The following is a 12,868-nucleotide window of genomic DNA, read 5'->3' on the forward strand; positions in this document are numbered from 1 at the left end:
TTCTATTACTCATAAATGCTCTGTCATCTCTGTGAAAGGCCATCAGCATTACAGCCCAATGCTGAAGCAGTGATGTTTATTTAAGAGGATTGGTGGCCAGAAATAAGCCACAGTGTCTAATCAGACACAGGCCCTGCCTGGGCACTGTGCCACAACGTTTATTGCGTGTGCATTTCTCATAAGCAAAATGGCTACGTACTGAGGAGGATGGACATGAAGTCTGGAAGAAATTACGGTGCAAACGGCGGTTCTTAACTTTCTGAGGAGGATTTAAGTGTATGTAAATATACCGGGATGAATGAGACTGTGCGACTGTGAGTTACCGAAAGCCAAATGGGGAATGTCTGTGGATGTGTGAGGGCTGACAAGGAAGAACAGTGTTTAGATCCTGCCAAAGCTCCCTTAAGTCCGGCTAAACATTCCCCTGGAAGAAAATATTTCAGAAGAAAAAGGAGAAAGAAAACAACCGAGGAGGGACCAGATTCAGTACAGGTTAAAGAAAATGAAGAAAAAAGCCAGTATGAAGTGGGGATTTCAGAAAACATCGAGATTCGTCCCAAGGGTGTGGGATTGGCTGATTCCTTCCCGTGGAGAGTGACAGTGGCTGGTAATGCTCTGCCCGTGAGTACAGACCTTTCAGCTGATCTTGTTAAAGCAAAAGTTTTACCCGGTGAAACAAAGAGTGATTCTCTTTGTGGGGAAAGTTTTCATGGTGATAATCAGAGGCTCACGAAGTCTGATGAAACAGAGACATGGTTAAAGGAACAAGACAAGAGAAATTCAGAGAAACACTGTACATGGAAGAGGAAATACTGGGACGATGGCAACAGGAACGAATTAGCATTCCTGAAGAAATCTAGTGGTCTTTGTTATGGAAAAGCAGCCAGCTTGGATTCTGCTATCCACATTTTAGGCAGACAATGTGAAGAAACTGGGTTAAACATAACTTCTTGCAGAATCGTTGAAGATGTCCCAGAAAGCAATAAATCTGAAAAGTTGCGTCACTTTCTTTCTGAAAGCAAAAGTGATCTGCTGCTTGAACAAAAGAGGTTTTGTTCTTCTGATGCTGTGCTTTCCCAATTGCCAAAAGGAAAGCCATTGTTTAGCATACCACCAAACAGAAGCAAGGTAAATATTTTGGCACAGTACATTATGTTTGAAAGTTAGCTAAGAATAAGTATTGGAATAGTATTTTTACTGTCACAAAAATATCTTCACTTTGCTGTATATAAGCCTTTTACACATGCTATGATACTACAGGTAGTCGTAGGACGGAACGTATTACTTCATCTTTTTCACAGGTTAAGTAATACCTCTATACTTCAGGGGTGTTGATGTATCCTTGTGTTGTTTTGCTGTCTGTAGTTTGATTTGTTTCCTAATTTAGGAAAAAGATTTTCATGTTAAAATGGTTCTAGAACGTGGAGTGAATTTTAGAGTTGTTCAAGTTCACATTCAGTATCTGCAGTAAATTTTCTTATCAACTCTTGACGATCTTGTAATTCCTTTGGGTCTTGTATCAAGGAAAGGAATATTTCTAATTCTTTTCAGTTATGGCCAATACGAACTGAAGAAAGATAGAAATATGTAGGCAGCTTGAAATAGAAAAAGTGAACATAAATCATGTTAATAATGCTCTACACTTCTTTTAAAAGAACTTTCCTCCCACACTGTCTGTATGACCTATTAATATTAATTATTGAAATTCCATCTTCCTCTGAGGGTAGGATTATTTTCCTTTTACAATTAAAAAAAACAAAGTATGAGCTTAGTTGCAGAATATTGGAAGGAAAGCAAGTTTTTTCCTGTTGATATCCGTGCTTACAATTCAATCCATATTACCAGTTCTGCCCCACTTATCTTCGGCACAACTGAAATCTGTAAGTGTGGGTCGAATGCCGATACCAAGAGTGAACTGGTCCAAAACTGATTCCCCTTACTCAACAGGACATCTGAGCTTTGAGTTGCGTGAACAGAGGGAATGGACATATGCCAAAGGTACTCTTTCCAGCAAAGAGCTAACTACACTTCTGTTGTTTATATAATTTACTTTTGCAACAGGAATCAAATTATACTTTTTCCGAGCTTAGTTTTTAAATACAGATAACACACCCAATTACAACACACAGTACACACTAGTACAATTAGCCTCCTAACACACATGGAGATCTTTGCCCTCTTAATCTTAGCTGGAATTCAGGAGCAGCTTAGGGATGTTGTTTGATTTGAACAAAACATCATTACTGAGTAAAAGAGTATGAGGCCTTGTCTGTTCAGCCAAGCATGGCTGCTTTTTCCTGTATAATCAGAGTAATACAACTTCTAATATTGCTGCATTTATTACTCCAACCAGGCATATACCCCTTGTTACCACAGGGGGAAGGGGGAAGAAACCGAGGCTTTTGTTGAGCACCTACATCAATACTGAGACTTGTGCTGGTGATATCAATAAAACACTGTATAATGGTATAAATATGAAATCTACTGACAGATCAAGCTAAACGCCCAAGTTGCTGAAATGTCTGGATTTCAGTTCAGTTCCCTTTCTCCACCCAAGATTCTGAGTATAAGTAATTTTAAGAGCACCTAGCTTTGACCTGAAAACAAATCCAAGACTAGATTTCAGACTCTAGCTTATTTTACAAAGTCACGACCACTTTCCTTTTGATTGCTTTTGAGAACTAAATAAGTATTTGCATGTCTTGTATTTCAGTATAAAACAGTAAAGCTGTTATTTATACAAATCCACAAAGTTCCTGTTACCAGCCTGAGCTGATACACCAGGTTTGCAGTTACCAGTCTCAGTTTTTACCATTTTCTTTACTGTAATTACAGAGATCAGTAGGTTCCACTCACCTCGTCAACTTATCCACACTGTAACGTACTCTCAGCTTACTCAGTGCCTCAGATGTGGCTGATATTTGAAAGCGTATTGGCTTTTCAAACTGAGAGACAGACACAAGAGGAAATGCATTGGTACAGCTGGCTAATTTGCACTGTTAACAGAGATACCATGTTTTACCCTCTGGAACAGCATAGTCCTCACTACTGGAATATATCCTTTGAGTTTCTTTCTGTGGCACATCTTCTTATGCTTGTAAAACGATTATGATTTTGTGTTCAAATACGTGCTACCACATTACCTCTGTTTTCCTGTTTGCAAAATTCAGGTAAGTGGAGTGTTCTGAAGCATCGTTCCTGACTGCTCACTAATAGCTTTGAGAGAAAAGTTTTTTACTCTCTGCTGGGACCGAATTTATACAGCTCTTGTTGCTAATACAGGAAGGTGACTTCCTCAAGCAAGATATGCTCTGATACAGTTCTAACTCAGGGCTGTCCTGGAGCAGATGGCAGTTTACATTAAGGTCAAGAAGTTGTGAATCGAGGCTGAAACAGGCAGGCTTCCTGCAGCAACTTCCTCTTCTCAGTGATATTTTAGGACAATGCAGGTAGAGTAGAAAATCAAGGCTGTAGTTTTGGCTTCTCTGCAGGGGATGCTGCCACTGTGATATTTGATGTCTACTGTGTTGAAACAAGCCATGGTTTTCATTCGGTATCAGCAAAAGATAGCTACCAGCTGGTGTTACCACCAGTTTTTGGTGGTTGTCAGCTTCTGTTGTAACCAATGACTTATGTGTATCACATTATCAATCATTATCATTATTCTTCCAATCTAATTTGTGGTAGTTTCAGTTCCAGTTTATGGATGTAAACGATTTTTAGAAAAAAACGTCTAACATATATAAACAGAATCACTCATCTACTTCCAGTAGTCAACTGTTGTCTTGTCTGCAAGTTCTTCAGCTGTTTTTTTGCCATGCATCTACATAGTGTTTGATACAGTGGATTTCTTATCTCATCTACAGTACTACTAATAATCCGCAAGAAAAAACCCATGTATTTGAGTCAGGTTAATGGCAATATACTTGCTTTTAAATAAAAAAATGTAGATTATTTGTAATCGGCATATTCAGTATAATACTACTGGCTAAGTAGTCATATGTTTATAATTGCAGTTATCATTGCAAATAGTTGTAAGATAGCAAGACACCTTCCGACTACATCCACCATCATATAATCTTGTATTATCTATTCATGTAGTACAGTTAAGGGAGGGAGAGATGCCAGTTGGCCTTCTGGAATGTGATGTGCAAGGCAAAGGTGCAAAAGTCAGTAGTTTTGCTTTATTGGCATAGTATTGTTTGCTTCCTTGTAACACTCACAAGAAGCAGATGCAATCCACCTTAAATGCTGGTGAATGAAGGAGATCTGTAATCATTGATGGAACTACAAAACTAGAGCTGGAAAGGTTCTGGACAGGTCATCTAGGTCATCTCTGTACCTGAAGGAAAGATAACTTAATGAAAACCAATCTTGACTGATACTTGTTCTTCTGTGTCTGCCTTATTGGTGGTTACACATACTTCCTGAGTAATTACTCTAGTGCATATCTGTCTTTTGTATTAAAAAGTGGTTTTAGCTGAAAACACTTATGCTCATTTTAAACTCATTAGTTCTTTTCCTATTCCCAGAGGAGTTGATTTATTACCTTTTTTGCAATAGCATTTTACATATTTGAAGACTGTCACATCTCCCCTCGGTTTTCCCTGCTTTAGTCTTGTCCTGGTTTTGGCTGGGATAGTTAACTCTCTTCTTAGAAGCTGGTACGGGGCTGTGTTTTGGGTTTAGTGTGAGAATAATGTTGATAACACACTGATGTTTTAGTTGTTGCTAAGTAGCGCTTATCCTAAGCCAAGGGCTTTTCAGTTTCCCATGCTCTGCCAGCAAGCAGGTGTGCAAGAAGCTGGGAGGGAGCAGAGCCGGGGCAGCTGACCTGAACTAGCCAAAGGGATATGCCATACCATGGAACGTCATGCTCAGTATATAAATGAGGGGGGAGTTGGCCGGGAGGGGCGGATCACTGCTCGGGCATCGGTCAGCGGGTGGTGAGCAATTGCATTGTGCATCACTGGTTTTTTTTTTTTTTCCCTTGAGTTTTATTTTATTTTTTTCTTTATTTTTTCCTTTTTTTTGTTATATTCCTTTTCATTACAATTACTATTATTATTAGATTTCATTCTTGTTATTGTTAGTATTATATTTTACTTCAGTTATTAAATTGTTCTTACCTCAACCCCCAAGTTTTACCTTTTTTTTTCCTGATTCTCCTCCCCTTCCCACTGGGACAGGGGAGGAGTGAGGGATCGGCTGTGTGGTGCTTAGTTGCTGGCTGGGGTTAAACCACGACAAGACTAAATAAACCCAAACCCCAATTTTTCAGTCTTTCCTAACAGGTCACGTATTTTTAGATCTTTGTCATTCTTGTTTTTCTCTTTCGATCTGCTTCAACTGATCCAATATTTTTTGAAGGGTGTTGCCCAAAGCTGGGCTCGCAGCTCCACAGAGCCTTACGAGAGCTGAGTAGGAGCATTTGAATTTATGGCCAAATGGAAACTCACAAAGTCCAACTGTAACGTCAGGGGAGATGACTTCTTGTGATCACATGCAAGTTCAAATTCCATTCGTATAACTATACTTCCCTCAACATGCTGTCAACAGTCCTTTTCAAACACAACACATAACTAACTACTTAGCTTAGGTGGAAAATAGCATTTCAAAATCTCTCCATATTAATGTATTCTTTTTTCTCTTGTTTCCTTGTGTTCTCCAGACTTTTCTGGTTTAGGGCTAGCTGACATCAGAATACATTCCATTATACATTATACATCTCTAGCCCATTATATACTTTTGTGCAGTTACGTACATTATATCAAGTTTAGACTTGCTTCAAAACATTTGGGATAAGATGGAATCAGAGGGAAGACTCCTTACTATCTATACCAGTCTTGCTCTTCTTCTGTTTGCACTGTAAAAAATGAGGCATAGAAATCCGGCACCACTGTTGGTCTCTTTTGGAAGGTGTTCTCTGCTCTGCTCTGCTCTTTGGACTCAAAACTGCATCACTGAAATCAGTGCAAGCAAAGAGCTTGAGGCTTTTTGGTGTATGGATTTTGTATACTGTGTGATGCAGAGGGAAGTTACAGGCAGAGAAAAAACATTTGCAGTAGTAGAGGTGAACTAGTTCTCCCAGTTACAAACAAGAAATATAGTATTTAGTGCCAATTAAGACTTTGATCATGAAATACAAGGGCTGTGCAGAGAATTACCTCTGTCACTTTTTCTTGCATAACCTATAATTCACAGGCTTTGAGATAATTCGGAGAACTGGTTCTCTAGCAAACAACTGTTTAAACTCATGCAAACTCAATAATTTGTTCCATGCTTACAGAACAAATGTCCTCTGGTAACAGTTTATAGCAGGTAAATGATAGGCTTGTGGTATATAAGAATGAAAGGTTCACACAAACTGTTTGCTTTGAAGGACAAAATTTGAACATTAAAAGATTTGATTGCCCCTTAACTTATTTTGTGGTCTAGTATTCCTAGTTTAGTAGTCCTTCTTTTTCTTTCCTGTGGCAAATAATGTTATAAATATTGATGATAATGCATAGTTGGTAGATTAGTATCTATACTGTCCTTATGGGGTTATCAAAGGAAAGAAGTGCTCTCTTTCTATCTGACACCTTATTTTGTGGGGGTAGTATTTTACTTGTTAAGTAGTTCCAAGTTAATAGAGCATCTTGCAAAGTAGAGCTCATATTTGTAAGTGTAATAAAATATAACTCTTTGACTCACCATTTCCCTCAGTGTATTTTTATACTTCTAAAATATGAATTCGGTGTTTATGAAAAAGTCTGAAATCTTAGCTTTGGAATCTGAAATACTTTATTTAGAGAACAGAAATGCTTAGGCTGTTTCAGGTCTCAGGCTAATGTTAGTGTTCCTTAACCTCTACTGGAATGGGCTACCTCCATGAATGAAAAGCAGTTTCAGTTTTTAAACCCAGTCTAGGCCACTCCTTTTTCTTCAGATGGCCAACTAGGGTGCCGAATGGTGCTTGGAAGATTTTGGATCTTAGGGTAATGAGCTAAATTCATGGTTTAGCCTGCCAAAATTTGGATTGCAAGCTTGCCTAGTGGTGACTTTCAGAATAAGAAATATTCTCCTTGTGTTTGTGTCCATAGCTACAAATGTTGTTTGTATGTAACAACCGATACAAGTACAACCTTCAGAGGTTGCCTTAATGTCTGGAATCACTTGTTGCCAGAGGAATCTAATGTGCATTCAAATATGCTGCGTTTGCACTCTCTGCAGTCTGAAATGTACATAGCCATCGCTGGTCAATTAACCGTGAAGGAGGCTAAAGGTTTGAACTTAGCAGTAAGGAATGGCCATTAGCAAATTACATTGTTAGCTCGCTTAGTTAGAACATATTTTAAAATGTGATACTTAAGGATTACACACAGAGGACTTTCTGAAAATGGCAGGGAAAAAATTACAGGGTTTTTTTTTTTTTGCTAGACATCTGGCACTTCAGATGACATCATCTCTTTCAGAAGCGTTGTCCGGATAAGTGGTAAATGGTTGACTTCATTTATATTGTGGTCTGGTTGTTCTGTGATGAATAGAAACTAAAGCTACTGAAAAAATATTTAGTTTGCTTTCTTGCTTTGAAATACCAAAGAATAAAGGTAACCAGCAGAAAGGAAATCTTACACTGCAGATGAGTTCCCTAGATTTTTACAAGAAAATTTTCGGAGAGATTTTAAGTTCGTCTTTTGCCACGTTGGATTCCCTGTTGTCTTCACTTACAAGACTTATACTGTCTGTATTTTGTGTGATTTCATGTAGTAAGTACTCCGTGCAAGATTTTGATACCTATGAATTTATAAACAATCACAGCTGCATGTGTTTCTCTTCAGTGTTTTAAAAAAAAAAGGGATTCTCCCCCCCCCCCCAATTTTTCTTAAAAATGTGCAATGTTGAAGCTGGAGACAATAGGATGCAAAAAATGCCATCAGCTCTTCGGAGGTATTTATGGGCTAGTTGAACAGTTAAAACTACTTTGCTTTCTAGCATCGGTGCCTGTATCTTTCCCTTACCTAGAGCCAGCAGATATGGTGGCCTGTGATAAGTATCTGAAGAACGGCTTTTACAACTTGGTGTTTCGTGGATACTTGCATAGAAAATAATGTAAATTAATTTGTTCCCTGCATTAAATTTACTTACAGTTTCCTGTATGGCTGTAAATGCTCATTGTCCTCTGGAAGTGTGAAAGGTGGTTAAACAGAAATCACAGAGAGCTCTGTGGCAGCTACATTGCCCTGACATCTGCAAGGCTCTTCCTTTAGTCCCCTTCTTCCTCGTGGTTTCCACCACCTCCTGTTAGGCATTGACATAGCAGCATCAGCAGGAAAGCTACATCTCTTTGTTCCTGGCACTGCTTTTTGTAATGTCTGAGCTACAGTACATGGGTCCTTATGTAGTGCCTCATGGTACCTGGGTTCTTGGTGCTCTTCATAACAACATATTATATTATCTATTGTTGTTTGGATAAGTAGTAAAAAGTGGTCACTTAGAAGGAAGACAACATGTGATAGCACTTTCTTTATCAAGGCATGTCTTCTTTTTGTTCTATCTTGCAGTTCAGATTTACATTGAGTACAATTTTTGTAACATGAGGTGCAAACAATACATGTGCAAATTAGGGGAATGTCTGCTTCATACAGTGGTAGTTTTCTAAGCAAACTGACTGCACTTCCTTAGGGGAGAATTTAACGTACTAGAAAGTAGTATTTGTATGTAAAATTCCCAATACTTTCCTGCTTTCCCTGACATGAAGTTGATAATGTTTAGATAATACAAAACCAAACCTTCTGTAGCAGGCAAAATTTTTATTTATAATCTTTCAGTCATTCTGAAAATACTTCTCAGAAAATTTTGTCCTAAAACCATTATTATCAGTTTTCACTGTAAATGACTGTTTTGTTACTGAATTCCGGAACAGCATATATTATAAATTAACCTGTTTTAAGAGAGGAACATTGTAGCTAAATAAAGTATGAATAACATAAATATGGGTATTATATGGATGTGACTATATACATATGAAACATACTGCATTTTTTATATAATTATATAACGTTTATGTATAATAGGTATAATACATAAAAATAGATTATTATTCACATTATCAGCATAAAATAGACATAGTTAAGTATGTTTCATTATGTAATAGTATTGTATTGTCCCCAGAAATTAAGAGGCTGAGAACTGGCTAATTGAAGAAAATTGTGAATCTATGAATTTTGTATTTCATATTGAAGACACTAAGAGTGCATAAGGATAAGACATGAGAATATTAATACAGTACATAAATAATCATCATATTCATGTATGCAAATATCAGACAGAAAATTCTTCAGTAATGCAGAGTGGTTTTCTGCAATATTTTAAACATTATTATGGGTTAGATATAATTGTAATATTTACATTAACTGTATTTTAGATATCTGATATCCATGTTACTGGAGAGTCAGAGGACATGTCTGCTAAAGAGAGACTGCTCCTGTGGTCGCAGCAGACAACCGAGGGTTATGCTGGAATACGTTGTGAAAATTTCACTACCTGCTGGCGTGATGGAAGATTATTTAATGCCATCATTCATAAATACAGGTAAGTACTTCATTTGTTCTCTTGGAAAATGTTAATTACAGTATTTTAATGTACATAGACAGAGGGCTCTGTGGTTTATGCCTGTAATAGCACTGCAGCTGTGGAGATGACACTGGCTCTTCCTGGGCAATTCCCTGCTCTTTGCAGCCAAAGGGTGCTTCATCAGCCCTTGTGTGTCCCTCCTTCCTCAGAGGAGTATCTCCATGAATCCTGCACATCTCTCATGGGGCACCTCCAAGCTGCTGAGAAGAATGTCCCTGGGGTTCAGTCTTCTCCACAGTCCCTTTTTGTCATACTGACATTTAAGTATAGGCAGGCTAGAGGCAGAACTGATCACCGAAGTACAAAACTGCACTGCTGGTGAAAGCCATCAACTAGTGCATGACCTGAGATATGCCTGAGATCCCCGTATTCTTCCCTGTATGACTTTACCATGGCCCTGGAGCCTAGAGCTGCTTTGATGTTTCTGCTTGGAGCCCAGATCTACTCTGAGATACGTCTCCTGTAAGATAGCAGGGTATTCTCATGGAAAATGGGACCAGCTGGCTTAAAAGTCCTCAGTCTGAGAAGGGAATTGTGCTACTGTATCCTTTTGTGACCACACTCTTACAAAGTTAAACAGACATTGGTAGAACCACTGGTGGCTGCGGCTAGAAGCTAAAGGATACAGTATGTTAACTTGAAATACAGTTGAAGATGTCTGCTGACAGGAGAGGATTTCTAATTCTGGATTCTAAGTAAGAACAGATCTCTGTTGGATAAAGCTGACTTCGGCATCAAAGCTTGTCAGAGGAACAAGATTTAAGATCATTGCTGTGCTCAGTGTTCCCTCTTGGTTGGCGGCATCTCTCTGGTTTTGTACATTTTTTGGTTCCTGAATTGAATAAGGAGGTTTGTGTCTTAGAGGACCACATGGGAGAGTATTCTGGCCCCTCGGCTAATTAGTGTGTACTGACTTGTCCCTCACTGTGCAAGGCTTGCAACTTTCTGGGTTTTATTGTAGCATGTATAGTTTGTGCTGTATGCCCTGGGGCATATCATAAGGAAGTTTGAGGGTACATGACTTCCTTGGTATTATACCAAAGGAGTGTCACAAGTAGAGAGTGACAAATTTAGTATGTTTTAGTGCAGCTCCAGGGAACAGACCCTGAGCAGATTATTCTGTTTTTGGATTTCCTCTTGTGGGACCATTTGGCCCACCACAGAAGTAAGCCTAGGCAGAGCCAACATGCATACGGTACGGGGACTAGGACACTAAAGTAAAATGGAAGATGAGTCAAGCAGATGCAGCCTTTTCCTCACATGCTGTGTAGAGAGGCTGTAAGTATAACATACAGTTCTCTGAGTCCTAGAGAAGTTAGCTGTGGCAGTGCATAACTTCATGGTAAAATGAAGCTGCATCTGAATCAATGAGGTCTTTTTTCTGACTATGCTTCTGTTCTGGGTAGCCAGTCAGGGAGGAGGTGCATGCCAGCAAGAAAGTCTTCTTTTAGTAACATTAGCAAGACAAAGGGAAATAGCTGGCAAAAGACTTGGCTGTTTTACTTCAGGACAGAGCAGCCAAAAGAATGAACATAGCACAGGCAAGTATTTGAAAAAATAAAGAATTTGAAAGATACAGAGAGAGGGGAGGGGAAAAAAGGAAGGCGCTTAACGAGATGGAATAATGGAAAATATTTCCCAGAGCTTTTTCAGAGCCTTATACCACTTACATAGAGCAGTGTAGCCTTTACAGCTCAGCAACTAGTAGTTGTGGTACAGATCAGTTAATAAATAATGAAAAACTTGAATTCTGTCCTTTGGCTGTGTGAATGTTAATGCCTTGGGACATGACTGAGTACCTGCAGTTACTTTGCTGGAGCAGTGTTTCTGGCAGTGCTCTGTGAGTTTCATTCACAGTGTTTCAGCAGGGAAGCACAGGCACCTTTGACACGAGTGCGTTGCACAAAGCAGATGATTCAGCGGGTGAGGAGCAGAGTCCCCATTTTGTGTGCTGCTGTGCCAGTTTCCATTTAGCTTATCCTCTTCCTGTAAACATAACTTCTTCACCTAAGGATCCCATGTCCTTCCCAGGAATGTTTGCTGTCCTTTTCTGATGTCTTTTTGCTGTGAGAGGTTACAGATTCTTGGACTCCATCTTGCTGATTAAATCAATGAGATTCTTCCACTGATTTCAGTGAGCTTCTATGTTTCTTTCCTGTGCCGTTTTGTACCATTAAAACAGAGATAATAATTTCCAGCTATTGCTCACAAGATAGGAATGGTCTTCCCAAACAGTCGTCTGATATTTTTAACTACAGTGTTTTACTCCAGAGAGCTCTTTTAAAGCTTGGTTTGTGTTCTGAGCAGTAAGTAGGTTAAACACTAACAAAATGTGCACATTTCTGGCAGTGATTCTCCATATGCTCTGTTTGTCTGTTTTAGTAGCTCCCAGTCTGTGGATCACAGGTGGTCTCAGGAGCTAGGCTGAGCATCCTGCAGATGCCGCCGGCTGGTGTGCTCCACCAGGGTGGATGACCAGACGTGCCTGCTTGGGCGGTGGGGTGGGACTGTGGTGCTGCCACCGTGGAGCACCCCCGTGGATGCACATCTGTCAGTCGTGGTGCAGCGTTGCAGCCCCTCCTGTGCCAGGTATGCCGTGCTCACTGGAGATACCTCTCCTTGCAGAAGCACCATGCACCCTGGGCCAGGAGGAATATCTGCTCTCTGCAAGTGGGGACAGGGCTCTTCAGCAGGGACATGACTGCCAGCTCTGGAAGGGATTTAAATGGGCCCAGTCCTGATTTTAAGGGGATGACATTTAGTGCTATGACAGTAATAACCAGAAGGCTCAGAAATACCCAGGTGTGTTACTGGTATTTAGAATTGCAGTTGTACTGAGCGACAGTAAGCTGTACGTTGGATGGAGAGCGCACGCTTACTCATGTCAGGGCACAGCAGCAAGGACGCCCCATGGAGGGTCCGTCAGGGCAGGGCCTGGCAGCCAGGGCCCGTCCCACCGCCCCAGCCAGGAGCAGGGCAGCTGGGGGGCACCGGGGCAGCCCCAGGCATCGGGCACCTCCCTGGGGGTGGGCTGAGGCTGGGCCTGGCCCGTGGGCCTGCAGGTAGGCTGCACCACTGCAGGGGCCATAGCTCAGCCAGGGGCCAGAGGCAAGAGCGCCAGCAGCTCCTGGAGGACAAGAGCCACACTGTCTCTGAGCTGAACCTGAGCACAGACAGGCAAACCCCGTGCTCACAGCCCTGACACCATGGCTGAGAGGCCTTTTCTGGATGCACCATCGAGAACACAAGC

The 12,868-nt window shown here is 40.4% G+C and overlaps 1 protein-coding gene across 4 annotated transcripts in view; it reads left to right on the plus strand.

Moving 5' to 3' along the window:
* DST (dystonin) overlaps window positions 1-12,868 on the plus strand; it is a 315,541-nt gene that overhangs the window by 135,119 nt on the left and 167,554 nt on the right. For all 4 annotated transcript variants that reach the window (XM_050893474.1, XM_050893475.1, XM_050893476.1 and 1 more), the window contains one exon: window positions 9,410-9,576. In XM_050893474.1, coding sequence (XP_050749431.1) covers window positions 9,410-9,576 — 167 coding nt within the window. The remainder of the gene's footprint in view (window positions 1-9,409; window positions 9,577-12,868) is intronic.

Source organism: Gymnogyps californianus, chromosome 3, assembly GCF_018139145.2.
Source record: "Gymnogyps californianus isolate 813 chromosome 3, ASM1813914v2, whole genome shotgun sequence".
Taxonomy (NCBI): domain Eukaryota; kingdom Metazoa; phylum Chordata; class Aves; order Accipitriformes; family Cathartidae; genus Gymnogyps; species Gymnogyps californianus.